Source organism: Buteo buteo, chromosome 24 (genome assembly GCF_964188355.1).
Source record: "Buteo buteo chromosome 24, bButBut1.hap1.1, whole genome shotgun sequence".
NCBI lineage: Eukaryota > Metazoa > Chordata > Aves > Accipitriformes > Accipitridae > Buteo > Buteo buteo.
The window spans coordinates 6,693,700-6,711,385 of NC_134194.1; the positions used below are offsets into that span (position 1 = coordinate 6,693,700).

At 39.1% G+C, this 17,686-nt stretch overlaps 1 protein-coding gene across 1 annotated transcript in view; it reads right to left on the bottom strand.

Annotated features, from left to right (window-relative positions):
• Window positions 1-372: 372 nt before the first annotated feature.
• RNF130 (ring finger protein 130) overlaps window positions 373-17,686 on the bottom strand; it is a 43,179-nt gene continuing 25,865 nt past the window's right edge. The window contains exons 4-9 of the mRNA XM_075057016.1: window positions 15,827-15,898; window positions 13,913-13,995; window positions 6,854-6,950; window positions 5,623-5,827; window positions 3,459-3,552; window positions 373-565 (exon numbers count right to left, since the gene is read on the bottom strand). Coding sequence (XP_074913117.1) covers window positions 550-565; window positions 3,459-3,552; window positions 5,623-5,827; window positions 6,854-6,950; window positions 13,913-13,995; window positions 15,827-15,898 — 567 coding nt within the window. The 3' untranslated portion in view covers window positions 373-549. The remainder of the gene's footprint in view (window positions 566-3,458; window positions 3,553-5,622; window positions 5,828-6,853; window positions 6,951-13,912; window positions 13,996-15,826; window positions 15,899-17,686) is intronic.

Consider the following 17,686-nt stretch of genomic DNA (forward strand, 5'->3'; position numbering starts at 1 on the left):
TGTGACACAGGAGTGTTACAGGAGGAGAAATAGAGAAAAAGTTCTTATTCCAAACTAATTCTCAGCTGGAGTCAAGGTAAGCCCGTTATATACTAGAATGCTTGGCCCAGCTTTTTTCCCTAGCAAGTTGGTGTGGAGCAATTGCTAATAGTATTTGTTAGTCATTCCAGTGCTGGGTGGCATCATAAGAATGGCACTGTGTGAGATTTCCACTTGTTAGCTTGCGTGTCCCAAAATGAAAGGAGAAGAATATAGATCTGCAAAGATGAAATCATTCAAAGGAAATAAAGCAACTTATAAAATTTACAGAAGGCTGTCAGACTTAAGTACTAACACAAAGTCCAAGAAAAATAAACTTCTCACAGAGTAAAATTTCATAATTAAAGTTTTTTTTTTATTTCTTCACTTTTTCCTTAATACAAAGCTTTGGCATCAGCAAATTTTATGAAAAAATAGAATGTACTAAATAATTGCTTGTGCTGCATGATCGATAAATGATGCATAAAAATAGGTGTCTCTCTCCAAGGCAATCGGCCGGAAAGCGTTTCTTCAATACCATTCTGCTCTGTGGGGCAGAAAAAAAGGAACAAAATATTTATATTAAAGTTAATACTGCCAATAAATTCAATTCAATTAATTCAATTAAAAAAAAATCCTGTAAAAGTAAGTTAGTGAGAAATGACTAATTATACAAGGCCAGAGCATTAAAAGAGGTCTGCACTCCTCACATCATTCTTACAGGACCAGTAAAACAGACAAGACAGCCAGAGGTTTGAGGACTTCTAAACTTTTGAGGAAACTCCATCTGCTACTGAAAACTTCCTCTGAGTGGTGCTATCCAACATCTGGGCTTTTCGGACTTTAAACCACAGTTATACAGTAATTTCTGACCGTTCCTAAAGAAGCAAAGCAAAATGTGCTGCTTTTGTTCCCTTAAATCACTACCTAAAATGTTTAATAGTAATAGTGCATGAATATAAGACCAGAGAAAGCAGCCGTTTCCTTATTTTCTTATCACTTAGATGATGTTTACTTTTATCAGGAACTATTTAAAAATGCATGTGTGTGTGTATATACACACAAACAAACACATATATACATAGTTAGATATGTACATACACACAGCTCCAGAACTATTGCTCTAAATAAATACATTTAAGCTGTGGGAGGGACATAGGAAAAAAAAAAGGATCAGGACCTGGTTTAGGTGAGTTTTAATGCAGAATGTTTGGCACCTTTCACTTGCATCAGCACATTACGTGGCCTCATTCTTGCTACTGTTGTTTTCTGATAAGAAAAACCCTCAGCTTACTCTTGAAACACTACCATAGCAGATGTAAGGTATGCCAGTGTTGCTTTTTATACGGAGAACAGCATAAAAAGCAGGTATGCAGTTATGACATTTAACGGAAATCACAGTGAGAGGGAGCTGCCATATATTTGGCACAATATTCAGCACAGGAAATGCTTTGTCTGGCACTGGGGAACATAAGGAGTCAATGAAAGAATAAATCTAAGCATTAGTCTCATACATACACATTTTAAACTGTCTAAAATGAGTAGTCAAACTAGCAGCACTTGTGGAGTCTGCTTAGATCCCAAAGAATTCAGGTGAAAAGCTGTTGAGGTTAAAGGCTACAGTTAGGTACCTCAGTTACCTAAATAAGTGATTTTTGACAGCTCTGGTTTCTGCAGTTGCTGATTTTCTTAAGTCTGCCTCAAAGCATACACTTGTATATGCTCGCATTTTCATTGCTATCACTGGGGAAAGGAGCTCTCCTTACATCAGCACACCCTTTGTTTGTGCTAACGGAACATCACTGTGAAAACACTTCATTGGAGGCCCTAACTCTCTGCCAATGTGAAGAAGCTTGCCCTTTCAGTAAAAATTGACCCAGATCTGACTGAGCAAGAGACAACAAAAAGAAAAGTTGCAAGGCAGGGCAGAAATACAACTATCAGTGCCCACATCTGGATGATACTACATGGGCTACAGTTCCTTTGTCTTCTTCCTAATGATGTGGAAATGCCCAGAAATGCAGACATTCCTGCTCCATGCTTTCTCAAGTTATTTTTCAGTGCAGATTAACTATGTTCAGCTACAGCTATGTTGCCAAGTTGCTGACTGATAGTTGCAATTTCAAGATTTTGACAAATGGGGAAAAAAAATAAAGTCAGGAGACTTGATAGGGCTATTTGAAGTTCTAGAACTTTTCTTCATAAAGCCCTTTTGGAATTAACATCTGAAAAGAGGAGGAAAGGAAGATTTGCAAATTAGTGGTAATCAAAGGTCCCTGATGACCAAAACCTCTAAGAACTTATTATGGCCCCTCCTTATACTTTCCAGAGAGCAATAAAAGTAAAAAAACCCCATCTTTCTCTTACCTCAAAATAAAAAAAAAAACCAACCAAACCCAAAATCCAATTAAACAACCCAAACAACCCAAACCAAAAAAACCCCCAAGCAAGCTACATTTCCAGGCTGCACAGGAGACTGCCTTTGAATCTCACCCCACTTTTTGTAAGAGATCAACACATTAATGGAAACTCAGCTGCATCAAGGTGTTCAGACAAAGAAAGATGTTGACACATTCCCTCCCCAAATAAATAAATTATGATTAAATATATGTCATGAGCCCAGATGTTCCGTACACCTAAATGAAAATAGCTAGATGTACCTAGTTAATATATCTGCGGAACAGATTTATACTTGCCCCCACACAGAACTATAAAAAAAGATTGAAAGTCACATGCTATAGTTATTTCTTGTCCAGCCTGTCTGAAGGGAGGCATTGGGGGTGTCTACAAAAATTAAGAAAGCATGGATGTCTTTAAGCACTCCTTTGACTGCAATTCTTAAGCATACTAAAATGAGAGGTCAGAAGACTGGTCTGCTCTCTTCACTTTAGAGAGAAGAAACAGTAGTGTATTCATTGCTTTCATCTCTCCCTCTCCTAAGAGCAAAAAGGTAGTTATCTATTTAAATACCTTTTTTCTTAGCTGAATGTGTGCCAACTAGGAATACGGATTTTTATTTTTAATATGACATTTGACTATAAAATTGAGGTGAAAACTGTCAAAGGTAACTGATGGTAGTAATTTTTGGCTCCGCCAGGTGAATTTTGAATGTGGGGATTTAATGGCAGAAATCCAATGTTTACCCAGACCATTGATCAAAAACCAAATATAAATATTCTCTCTTTTCCCTGTTCCACGTCTCCACTTAATAAGGAGATTTCCTTGGACAATCCAGCTAAATATAAATTAAGAGGGACTTCAGAGGTTACCCTGAAACCTACTGTTAACAGAGAGGCTTACATTTGAGAAAAGCAGAAAAGGCATTTGATTCTTTGAAAACTGCATTTTTCCCCTTCTCTATTCTTTTGGTGTTTGTTCCCAATGCTGTCCATAACCCCCACCCACCAGAAATATATAGAAACATCTAAATATTTACTTACTCATTAGCATTCAAGCTAGCTGTGGCTTTGATGATCATGTAGCAGAGTGTAAGGGCACTGAGGAGGCCAAAACTGGCAATAATAAACCATTCTTCTGTTGACAAAGGAAAGGGAGGAAATCACTCGTGGGAGAAGGCTTATGTCAAAGCGATGCCAATATTTCCCTCAAACACCACTGGCGGAAGGCAAGAGGCTTCTAAGCCATGACTGGCACCAGGAGGTGAAGCAGAAGGAGGTTAGCCACAGAGTTACTGACTGGAGAAGGCTAGCAAAGAAGAAGTGGAGAGAGGTGTGGAAAAAAAGCATGGCACAACAATATTTCCTGGCTGAGCCCAAGGGTTAGTGATAAAGAAAGATTACTTAACAATGTAAAGTGAAATGCAGGAACAAGGGAAAATGTAATGAAAACTCTGTCCGCCCCCAAGTCAGAAAGAAGATTGTCAGGATTGGTTTAGATTACTAAGATGAAGCCCTTCACATAAGCATACCCAATATACTTTCACACTTAACTTGTGTCTTCGCCCCCTCCCTTCTGAATAAATGCTATCGTGTTACTTTAAAAAAAACCAACAAAAACCCAGGATAGCTTGTTCAACAGTAAAACATAACTGGAGTTTTCCATTTAATAGACAGAAATACAACATGGAAAAATAATTTCAACATTAGTGTATGCATACAGACACATTTAAAAAAAAAGTAGTATAAAGAAGGCTATTAAAAAGCATTCACTATTAAAAGTTCTCCCTCCTCAAGATCAATTTGGCACATAGTAGTAGTTTGGAATACAAACACTTTTGTTGAATAGAGCTTTTGGTTTAACTCTCATGCATTAAAGAATGCATATGTCATCCATAAAATCCAAACATTTGAACAGCCTTTTCTAAAGCTTTATTTTATAAACATTGTCAGAACGAACTGTTGCTGATTATTTCTTGTTCTACATCCCATCTGTGCAAGAGCAGTACTATGGTTAGGAACAGACAGTAAAAATACCTTCTGTAAAACCAAGTAGTGAAACGTTTCAGTTAAACTACAGAGTTTTCCCACCCATGACAAGGAAAGCAGCACACCAGCAGATTTGCTCTCTGTTCAATAGAGCTGAATACAAGACGAATCAGATGTCAAACACTGCATGACAAAGTGACTTACTGGCTTTGTAAAGGATCTACATTTTGTATGTGGATTTATCCTTCTCAGATCAGGACATTTCTGGATACAGACTATGTGTTTCATAAGATGAGATTTTTTTTTTAATGAGACATTTACTTTACTACAGCATCTAAAGAAACACTCTAATGGACTGTATCAGTCACACTGCCTCTTGTACATGTATCAGTAGCAAACAGTGTCACTAAGTTCAAAATCTAGATCATAGGTGCACATAAGCAAAATACAAGGAGAAAATTAGACTGTTGTACTGCATGGACTCTGTTTTTTTCAATTCAGCCAGAAACACAACCATTCATGCATTGAACTGAGACTGTACAGCATATGGAAAAATGATGCAATTCCACACATATTGTATTTGTTATAGTGCTATTATACTTTAAAAACCCTAGGTAAAATCCAGTGAGTGGAAATTTCCCATGCTGTTCTTAAGGATAAGAGCTTGCAAGCAGTACAGGAACAGTTTTCTGATGTCATAAAACACTTGGACAATACTCAAATGTTGGTACATTAAATACTTTTTTTCTTAATTCACAAATTTTGTAAGAAAAAACATCTCAGAGATGTCAGAATTCCAGCAGTAATGTTCTCAGGGGAAAAAACATCTGCAGAAATAGTAATCAGCTAAAATATTTATATTTGTATAAATTATTGCAAGGAAAATATTCTGAAAGGGTAAATAACAGTTTTGGCAATCCAGCTTCTTGTACTGGTTACCAAATTCAGGAGGATTATTTTGTTGTCATTTTAGTTCATCCAGTGTTCTTTGCATGCAGATCTAAATGGATATACCATTAATAATGAAAGCGTTGGCACTGTCATATCTGGAGTTAACGGTTTCAATATAGAGCGTATGCCTCTTGCAGAGGCACTGAGGTCACCTTTGTCCCTGCAGGGAAATCTTTCACCATGGCCCTGCAGCACCGAGCTATAGGCAGAGCAAGTGCCACATACCAGGAAAACCATAGTACAGTACTGGAAGCCAAAGAAAACTTACTTGTCACAGCAATGTTGATCTCTCCTGACCTTGGCGTTAGTTCTCCATCCTGTGGAAGCTGTGACATCCCAGAGGTGCGCAGGGGCTCCAGGCTGAGAGAGCTGTCATTGGCAAAATCACCGAGTGCTGACCGCCTGCTAGCTGGCTGGCCTCTGGTGAGCCTTTCCATGTCAAAGGCTACATTATCTGTACATGGCACATTTGGCTGGAAAAGCAAGTGATTCCACATTACAATGGTGAATATTCTACATGTAGCAAACCTATAAATTGAGGAACAGCACACGCACGCTATTCAGCCACCATGGCTGTCTTCACAGGAGAGAAACACACAAATTGGCAAGTTCTATCCAAAGTTGCTCCTTCAGTCCACCTTAAAGAGGTGGAGAAAGAAGCAGGAAATGGAACTGAAATTCAAGAAAGGGACTCAAATATACCTGTATCATAGCCTATGCCTGTATGGTTTACGACCATAAGCAATGAAGACATGCACCAAATTCTATAGTACCTCCCCTAAAAAATCCAGATATGTTAATTACAAAAACAGGTCATCCACAATATATCTGCAACTACTTAGAGAAAGTGCAAATTTGCAACCGACTCAGCTGAAAATGGAGGTCTGATTATTCTCACTGGCTTGATTCAAAAGCTGCTTTAGACAGTATCTTCACATGCTCTTCTCTTATTTCTTTCTTTCTTCAGAAAAGAGCATTGCTCCCACCTTATAATTTTTTCCTCATATGGGAAAGATGGAAAAATCCTCTTTGAGGTTCTTCACTTCTATCCCTTTGTGAACTGGTCAACAAAAGCAGTCCTCAAGGATCCCATAAGCCATGAGCTGCTTGAGGAACGCTCACTGGCCTCAGCTAGGGCATGGCTTTTAATGTGTAAACAAATTTAAGAGTGTCTACGGGAGACCACAAAAAGAACAAGAGAATTACAGAGTAAATTTATCAAAGAAGGGTTGAAAGAAATTGAGAAAAGGGAAGATTATAGAGAACCTAGTAGACCTCCAGTAGAGAAGAAATTGTTATAAATGGAAATATAACAATATATACTCAATGACCAACCAGAGAAAGGAACAACAACAAATCAGCTTTATCAGCAGCAAAGAAATTGGTAAAAAAACCCAAACACTTTCTGAGTACCCTTCCCCCTTTCTCCCCTACAATTATTCCTCCTGTTCTGAGTCTCAGACAAGGGAGGAAGAAGAGCTCGCAACAGTGCAACTTACCACAATTCCCAGTGCCTTCAAAATGTTCAGTTTACACATTGGACACGTACAATGCTCACTAAGCCATGGGTCCACACAGGCTTTATGAAAAACATGCCTAGAAGAACAGACAAGACACATATATAGTTTGCAAACAATTCTATTTTATACAATTAGAACTACTTTAACCAACATTTAGATAGTTTCTCTTTGAATTAAGCCAGGAGAACAAATTCTAGAATAGCCAGTATCCTGTGCTGATTGCAATAAGAAAAAAAAAATAATCAAAAACTCTTGTTGCTGCCACCCTTTACTAATAGTTCAAATAGGAAGAAACACTTAAAAGGAAGATTTTTTTTTTTTAAATCATCCCCCCCCCCGCCCGGTGGATACAAGTACACACATGGGCAGATTAACTAGTGTAACAAAGGCCCCACCATAACCCTGTGTAATGTCTTGTCTCAATTTCTGTGTAGAACCTGGACATAAATTGGGTAGGAAGAGCACAGATCTACCAGCAGCCAATTTTATTCAAAAGTCAGTGCAACCAACCCAAACACACTTATGTTTGATTTTGAAAGGGCTTTTCTAATTATCACATCTAAGTAAAAAGAAGGCTTTTCCTACAATCAGTATTTCTTGGTATCAGGAGGGAAAACATGTCCATCATCATATGACAGTCAAAAAAAAAAAAGAAACTTTCAAAGATAAAGGCACACTGGGCTTCAACTTGCACAGCAGGGAACTCTGCAATAGAAAACAGTCTGAATTGCCACCTACATGGCATACAAAAATCTTAGTCACATATATGAATATACATGTAACAGTATTGGGGTTGATATAAACCAATATAACAGGGAAGGAATATGCAGAGACCAAAACAACATACCTAAATTAAAGGAATGAAAGGAAATGTGCTCTTGGCTTTTCAAAAGGCAAAGAACTTTTCGGAGCATATTCATGGCAGAAATGGGTAATCACTAGACGGTCTACACAATACAGCTTTAGCAAATACTGTTAATAACCTAGTCTGAATAACTGCCTACGGTAAGAACCCAGATCTTGCATTTCAAGTGGTACTGACTGCAGAATAAAAACCAGTAAGAGCAAGCACACCCAGACACAACAGACTGGTGATCATGGCAAAGATCAACAATTACAAGGGCTGCTTAGCCAGCAAAGAGCTGTGCTCTGAAACCAGCAGATGAAGAGGCAGTGGGGGAACAAGGAGTTCTTGCCATCTATTTGAGGCATCAGCATGCTCTGTAAGAGGTCATACATGCCCCCAAGACAGCAAAAAGTTGAGATACTCTCCATCCTCAGGTTATACTTGCTGCTTTGTGCCTCAGTAACCTCCTTACGGGGTCTGGGATTTCTTTGCTCCCTATCCCCTAGGATTTTAAAACCAGAAACCAAATGAGGCATGTTACCAAGTAATTCTCTTCTAAATCTCTGGAAAGCAACCTGAAAGGCCTCCTGAAATTGTTAACAAACGTGGAAAAAGACAGTATACAATTATGTTTTGTCTATGGCTACTAAGACTGATGGAGGGACTAAAGTATGTCAACTTAATTAGGTTCCAGTCAGCTACAACTATATATCCTACCTGTACTAACTAAAGATGCATAGACTTACAGAGTATAATATAGTCAACAGAAGATGGACAGGGAGCAAAAGACCTTCGCTTATCTATATCCCAGATACTGCAGGAATAGAAACTTACAGAATCTCAGCCAGTCATTTTGCTGGCCTGTGTCCCTTAGCAATACAGCAATCATGAAAAACAGGATATATACATTGCCTACTGTTCAAACAATTGCACAAAATACAGACACACTTCTATTGTTGTTAGGTCTTAACACATTCTCTTTGTTACTCACAAAACTACAGGAAACAATGTTTAGGAATCCTGGGTGATAGAAAATGGTTTGAAATCTTCTGTAACATAGAGAGATGCTATTTTTCTATGTTAGGCAAATCATAGCTTTTAGTCGCTTATGTTTCCTTTTAAGTCTCTGAATTCTGTTTTTTTTAGAGTAGGACAAACCTGAAAATCTAATATTTTGGGAAACAGCAGACACCAAGACTCCACAGAAGTATGAAAACAGCTTTAATATATCGTTATCGGCTAATCAGTGCTGTAGAAGCACTCAGATCAAGTGAAGCAGGCAACTGATATGGATGCTAACATGCATCCGCTAAATATTATGAGTTATTTTAAAGAGTCATTAGCAGTTTGATATAGTTCAAATGCACCAAAACAGCTCAACTATTTTTGTGACCTCTTAATTCTTTGCTTTTAGTTCCTCAACCTTCAAGGATGTTTATTAATGTATTTCAAAAAAGTGCAGTTCTCCAAAGGTTAATTATTAATTTGTATCAGCATGGCTCTGCCTACTACTTATATAGTTTATCTACTCTTTAAAAAGCTTGCCGATACTATCGTTGTGGCTCAGGCTCTGTCTGGATTTCTTGGCTTGCAAGAATTAAAAAGGAGTTATATAGCAATGAAGATGGTAAACACATGAAAAAGCAGTTATACGGCAATGAAGATAGTAAACACATGAATTATTTTAAAAACTCAGTCTGACAAAGTAAACCCTTGCATTTTCTGCTATCATAAACCTTCTCCATCTTAATATTTCTGTCACTTGTTTTCCAAAACCATAAATCTGAAGAGTTCCTAGCGAGTTGCTCTAGGTCACAGCAGCTGATGACGTTCCCCCAGGAGCCACACACCGGGGAGTCAAGTGTGACACAGCTTTTGCTGCTTCTCCAGCCTCGGGGCTGGAAGAAGCATGGCTGGCAGCCAGGCTGGTAGCACTGAAGGAGTCTCCCATGCGGGCATAACTCCAAACAGGTGACCTGCAGGTATTTTTCCACTCTGTCAGCATACCCAAGCCAGTTGCCCTCCAGCTTGTAATAAACACCGTTAACGCCAACTCTGTTGTACAACACAGCTTCTTTGCAGCAACTCACAGGGAAGAAGTGAGTTCGAAATCTCTCTTGGTGGTGTAATGTCTCCAAATTCACATGTCGCACAAGGAGAAGGGTTTGAATGAGTTTACAAGTGCTGTTTCCCAAGAGCTCACTACACTTCCCCGCTCTCAGTGCGGCATCCCACCGAAGGGACCTGATCAACATGCTGCTGCGAAGTAGCATCTTTGGCTACTGCTGGAGGCAGCTGCCCCCCACCCTGGGGTACGCACTCCCAGCCGCACCAGCAAACAGCACACAGGTCCTTCCTGCCCTGCTGCAGACAGCCCATTACAGCTAGAACAGCTAAGGAGAAATGTCTGGCCTGCTGCAGCAGGGAGGGAGGCATCACATCTCCCCTGACCCAGCAGGCAACGCCAGGAGAGAGCAGCCTCAGCACATTCCACAAATACATAGTATTGCTGGGGGAAAAGAGAGACTGCCATCACAAGCAGGTAGCAGAGAAAATGGGGTTTGTGCAGAGGCAGTGCAGTAAGTGGAAAGGATGGCATTGAGATATTGTGTTAATTTGCTCTTAAGAAAAACAAACCAACAAAAGCAGCTATTTGCAGCCACACAGAATCAGATAAAAATCTCACTTAGTCACTTCTGTCACTTTCCACCTTCTTGCCCAATACAGGAATTACTAAGAATTTGGTTCAAAAGCCATTTATTTTAACATATTTACTACTCCTTTAATTCTCTTCCTACCTTGTATATTCCTTCCTTCCCAGGCCATCTTTCTGCCCTTACCAATGTCACTCTCTCCGCTTTTCTCTAACCTGCCACTTTGCTCTCCCCTTCCCTTATCTCTCACTAGAGTCCTTCATGCTACCCACTCCTGATCACTTTTCACCCAGTGCCCGTTCATCTCCTAGATGCAGCCGTGTGATGGTAGAGTAAAACTATCTGAATAATGAAAATTGTCCATGAGGTTTGCCTTTTGCTAGAATCCTTCTGACATTTGCTTACTCTACTCATTTTTAACTTACATAATGATATTCACAAAAGACAAGAGTCATTCCTCAGGCTTGTAAGCTTAAGACAGATGGCTGCCTTATGCCTCTGTTCACTAAAAGCTATAGGTATGTCCATAGACTGCTGGTACTGAACCTGTTTCTCTCTCTGAAGCACAAAATGAATGATAGAAATTCAACTGCATTGTTTGCAATCATTTTCACTTTAGTTTATTTTTAAATTGGCCACAATTTCCCACCTTTACAAAGGATTTACATCACAAATATCGTGTTTCACTACAGAATTTTAGGTGCAACTTGCTCAGCTGCCATTAGGTTTTGCCTTCTGTGTCTGTCCAGACCAGACTCCTCTCTGCTGAGGTACAGAGTGACAGACCATACTTTACTGCAGAGAACAATTGTAGTATCAAAGGGAAACGCTATTTTTAAATTGATGAAAGCAGCAAGGATGTCGTATGTCAGTGATTCCTACTGTCTAATAATTATAGCTTCCTCAACAGGCACAGTAAGAAAAACTTCTAGCCTTTCATTTGCTTCCTCTTGGTTGAGCCATTTTCTCCATGGTTTTCTCACAATTTATTTTCTCATCTGGCTTAGAGACTCTCTTGTAGGGTTTTTTTTTGTGTGTGGGTGGTGTTGTTTTGGGTTTTTTTAAACTAACTTTGCATGTTGCACTAAAACAAGAGGTTGAAGTATCAGGAAGTAGAAAGGGACTAAACCTCCAAAACAAGATTTGGGGAGAAGCATCTCAGATGCTGAAGACCGAAAAGTCTTACATGCAATCTGAAATTTATTGGGCTCATCTCTGCAGGTAGTGGTTGGTTCTTAATCTACATATATACAAGTGTTTTGTGGAAAGCATCTATCTCAATGTTTCTGTCTAGCCAAGATGGTTTTGCACTCAACTCAAAGCTGAGCTGCAGCAGATAAAAAGTGATATTTTAAAAAAAGAGAAGTAGAAAGTGAACATAAAAGCTGTCATGCAGCCTTTGGCAAGAATGTAATCTGACCCTTCACTGACCTTATATTCTTGTGAAAAACAGAACAGAAAAGGATCTACACAAGAGCCTTGATATCTCCTTTACATGGGAGATGGCACTGGGGGAGGTTGTGCTGACATGGCAGTCAGGTGCACCTTTGTCCAGCTCCCTGAAGCAGCTGTAACTATCCCTGAGAGCAGGGAGCTTCCCGTCTGCGGGACTGCAGATCACCAAAGGTGTCTGAAGGAAATGGACTTAAAAAAATAATCAATGACCATCTTGGTTAAATGGTCTGTATTGTATCTGCTGATACAAGGACCATATCCATTGCTTGGACAGTGGCAGTTGTTTAACTAAGGAAGCTAACTTTTAGTCCCAACTCTGCCTCATGCTTAGTGGGAGAAGATGCTTTCCCACCAGACAAAGACTCATTCTCTCTTCATTGTCAAGGACCTCCCTCCAACATCTGCTCAGTATCAAGAAAAAGGCACAGAGGAGCAGGACTTGTGAACCTCCATTCCACATCCTTGAGCCTCACAGTACCAGCCTGAACTACGCAAGTGAACCTTTCTTAAGAGGCAGTTCATCAAACAATCATCTTAGTCATCTAAAACTGGTGTGCAGTTTCAAGAAGTTCTTCCTCTAATTCCCAAATAATCTTCTACATAACAAATCAAAGACTAGGGCTTAATTCACATATGCAAGCTTTACTTGAGATTACAATATAGGACATAACTCTCTGGAATCTTTACTTAACACTTGGGAGTACATTTTTTTAGGGCAAGAGGACATCGTCTTTGAGTAAAAATGACCGATTTGTAAAAAAGAAACGCATGCACATCCTTATGACCAAAAGCCCCCAAATCTTTACAGAACTGAGACAAAACTCTTCCATTCCCAAATATTTTAATGGGAGTTTCTAAACAAACATTTGTAGGGTATATTAATTAAACAACAACACTGAGAATCAAAAGCAGGTCATTGTTTCCCACAGCCCAACAGGTAAAGAACATAGAGAAAAGTAAACTGAATTAAACTTCTGGCTTCAGAAGTAGAATGCACATGTATTTTGATCAATAAGATATAAAATAATATTCTTTTCCTTTTATGATGATAGAAATTCATTATGCATTAGAATAAAGATATTCCAGTTATTCAGAACAGCCTGCAGGAGGATTTAGATGACCAATAATGAGCTCTTATGCGCTGCTGTTACGTGACTGGAGATCGACTCCAACACCATGACTTTGTTGCTTCTAGAGTACCACGCAGAACACTATTTATATACCAAGCACAGGCCAAATTACTGGAACTTGGCTGCATATATACAATATAACTTAGATGTGTTTTTTGTGTATGGAGATAAGGAGAAAGCTTTGCATTTCAGAATACAAGGGAAAGATGACCTTGGTAATGCTTAAGGCTACCAAAATGTCCCAATTCATCAGAACCAATCACCAGGTGGAAAAATACTTAAAAGCATCTCTCAAAGAGCAAATATCCCAAAACAACTCAAGAATGGAAAGGGAAAGGAAACAAACTGAAAACCTGTAAGTGTCAAGAGAACAGCATAAAAGGAGGAAGAAGTTGTAACAGTTTAAGCACCAATGCAGAATACCCAGCAAGTACGAATCTTCAGGCACAAGCCAAGAACACGCTGCACTGGAGAGACCAAAGACAGATGACAGCGCAGTGGCTGACTGATGTCAGAGGAGCTATGAAGGTTGGAAAGACTGCACTTCTGTTTCCTACACCATTTCAGAAAACAGCAGCCAATGTTGCACGTCTACTGTGCAGAATGCTGCAGCTGCACCTGGTTCATTATACTTCAGTTTTTTGTGTCCACCCACCGCTTGGTCCTAAAATCTGCACCTCCCTCTCCCCCCCTTACAATCTTAATAGCTCCACTGCTGGTATGCCCAAACTGCCCATCTTCCAAGATCATAACCTTTTGTTTAATCTCTGTCATAACAGTGCCAGCACCCACCTTCACACCTTCTGGTATAGCCTAAAATAAAGTGGCTGTTATTAGGACTGGAAACATCTAACAAATGTGTCTGTAAATTACAATGCACATATTACATGAAATGAAGCAAAGGAGTACAAAGAAAGAATAGTTTCCAAACAAAGCAACTTTACTAGCTTACTTGCACGGTAAAATGCGAACAACATCGTTCTGCTTGTAACTCTCAATGCAGACAGCACAATGATCAAAGTCTGGGTCTGTTTCCTAAAATGAACAGAATGAAAATTCAAGTCAAGAGTTGAGGCTATGACAAATGTAAAAGTAGTTGTGACTAGTACATGAACTGCATTGTACCAAGTGGCTGTTACTAAGAAGACGCAAAACCAACGCCAGGGTTATTGTATTCCATCATGACTTAAGTATTTCATACATACAAAACTCTCCCCTCATTTGGAGCTCGTAAGTGATCACTTAAAACATAAGCTAAGGCCTAAGATGATTTTAATATTCAGTTCAATCACCATAAAATATAGTGGCAATTTTCCTAGAGGCTTTACTTCAGCTTGGAGCCAAAAATTCTATTTTATTCAGAGGTTGGGTTTTTTTGGCAGGATAAGAATCCTGGGATTCCCTTTTATAGCCAGAACTAGCAAATTTTCCTTATTTCAGAGTAGTCCCATATTTTTGACTGCTGCTTACTTGCAGAATTATCATCATTCTTATCCAGACATGAAGATGAGGATCACTGACTGACTGGCTCCTCTCTTTTCTGTTTTCCAGAAGTTATGACTTCTTTTTATTTATTTTTTTTTAAACATGAGAATTTAAAATTTCTAATGAAAGAGGGCTGACTTCATTTGTATGTAGATATGGCATCAGCAATATCTATTTAAAATGTTTGGGCCTGACACACAAAACAGACTGTGCCTTCTCTTAGTTCAAGTTCATTATTCTTTTCAATGCCAGCAAGCTACTAGCAAGACACTGAGACAGGAACCACAGCAAGACAATAGCCACTCCCTGGTCAGCACCAGTCAGTGCTGCAGGCAGAGAATCCCGATGGGCTGCTCTGATGAAGGACAGGTTTCCTCCTACTCTGTTCACCTATGTGTGCATCTCATACTGTCTGTACTGCAACCTACACGTCTCTTGCCAGTTTTGAATTGATGCTGTCAAGACGACAGCATCCCTTCTTTTAATACGGAAAAGTTCCTGTTATCTATATGTACTCCCATACCCACAGAAAAGATTCAGTGCAGTGAGCTGTCTTGAAATAAAACTATGTATGGAGGGAGAAAGAGCAGAAAGACATTTTTTCTGCCTTCTCTCTGGAAGCAATTTTTTCCATCACTTCCTAATCTTCCATTGCTGATGGCGTTGATAAGATAAAAAGGAATGGCACTAAAAAGGCCCAAGGAAATAATCTTCTCTCAAAAATCCAATCATAGCCAGAATTCCCTTGCCTTTTGCAAATTAAAGAGCAAAAATTAAGCATGATTAAGTGACTATTTTTTCCTTTCAGAATCAAAGACAAAGCAGTACTGCTCATAAAAGTGGAAAAAGTTTAGGACTTATACACCATATGTTTTAGTTTGTATACTGGCAAGAAATATTCTTGGAATAACATTTACTACATTTAATGAAATACCTGTTTATATACCCCCCTCAGATTAATGGATATTAATATTTTACATGAGAGATTGTCCTTTATTACCTGTCTTTTAAACTTATTTTTACTTTACATAACTTACATATGGAATGAGTCTAAGCTTACGGAAGTCCACAAACAATGCTAGTCCTATGTACTCCTACCAGCAAAAACCCCCAGCCAGCTAGCACACAAACCCACTCTCACAGTTGCCAGATGGAGTGCAAGTAGTATTTAAGCAAGAAAAACTTATTTGAAATGTACAGACTTACAGCATACATTGATACTAAAAGTCGCACAAAACACTGTGCCACAGGACTAAGTAAGCCTCCAACAAGGAAGGCAACATCATAAATCAGAAGCAGAAAGGAAAAACTGAGATTGTTTCCCTTGGCAAAAATTAAACATGATGCTCAAGTTTACCATGTTGAAATCTTATTACTATACCTTATCACCCTTCTTTACTGTCCTGGTTGTCAATTTACCGATGGCTTTCTTGGCAGCATCTCCAAGACGACGCTAATGAAGTGACAAAGAAAAGAACACAAATTAACCCTGATAATCAAGCTTCATTACTGTCCTTTATAATGACTTATCTGGGCTCAATACTAACATTGCAATACACACTATGGCAGTAGGCCAACACGTAAGACAAAAAGCGTACACAACAAAGCACACAGATTTGTCAGGAAGAAAAAAGCCCCAACAGTTGAGCCCGTACTCATGCACTCAATAAGCATGGGCATAAACCTCATAGTCTGTATACAAGTCCAGAAAACCGATCCAGCATTTGCGTGACAAAACTAACCAAACCCAGACTGCAGGATAAAAGCTTAAGCAACATGTCTTCCCGGTGATTTCCATTATATTCTGTTCATATTGCTTTTTATTCAGTGTGCTGTAGTATACCCCTTGTTCTCTTCTTAAGCTTGAATTTCTTTTACATGCCCTCCTCCCCCGCCCCGAGCAGGCTGATCTTATTCTGAGATGTAAGAGATCCTCTCAGTGTAACCTAGTTTCTCTTTTGCTATTACCTGAAACCACCAGGATCTCAAAGAAAAAAATTATGGGTCACAAAATCTAAATAAGCCAATACAGACTTAAATAAAGCTGAAATGAATACTGGTGTGACGATGAACCTCAATCTGAATGCAGAAGTCAAGCTGTTTTTTTGTTGTTTATGCTGCTTTTATGACCACCACTGTTAGATGGAAGGAGCCATTTCTGCAATTCAAGTGCTGATTCCTACTGCAATGCCCAGTTCCCAGCCAACAAAGAATGGCTGTTTGCCAGCTGGTCCATGGGATCCCAGAGACAGGGCACCGAGCAGAAAAAAGCTCATGTATTCTTGTTTCAGGAACCCAAGATATCAGATTTGGTTTACGCTGACTGGAAAAAGGGAAGTTCATGTATTTCATCCTTCACCTCCATCTTGTACTAAGTACTCTTCCTTCGAAAGAGATGGGCTATTTCTGAGAATGTAAACTGCACCTATCAAAAGCTTCTGTATAGCTTGAAACAAATGTGTGCTTTTTGTGCCCACTTTCTACGCAGCTGAAAATCAAACCCTTCATAAGGTGTACTCCTCTGTATCAAACACTTTCTCTGCATACAAACTGAAACGAAGGTGGCTGCTTCTATTTGAGAAACACAAAGACCTCAGAAGTCCACCACAACCAACTGTACCACCGTTGTTCTAGAATTACATAAACACATATTTTTTTGCGGTTTCCACAGAAGAACAGCTCTTATTTTATATTTTTTAGAGCATGGATTTGAAAAAAAATAAATCGGATACTCAGTCCCAACTACTGAAGTATACCCGCATAGGCAATACAGCATCAGGAACAGAGCTGGGATGGGGAAATTATATGCTTCCTGAAGTCAGAAACCTCACCCTAACTTCAAGATGTGAGAAATTGGTCAATTTAAGCGAATCTAAATTACATGTCCTGGAACAAGCATATTGGCCTGAGTACTTAATGACACAGGACACACTGGCACATTGCTGGAGTAGATAATCATTGCATAACCAGAAGTGTGATTCCTAAGAGTGGAACAAGGCTGAAAAGGCATTTAACTTAAATGCTCAACACTACCAACTAAGTAATTATGGGTAGTATTTGTATTTAGTTGTACTGCATATGATTGTATATGTGCTACAAGAAATCTTAAAGATTACTTTCCTACTGGAAGCGTAATATTCCAGCAAAACTCTCTCAAAATGTATACGTGTTCTCTTACGTAAATAAATTTGCTAACCAATAACTTTTCACCTCTTCCATTTAAGAGATCCGTCCCTTCCAT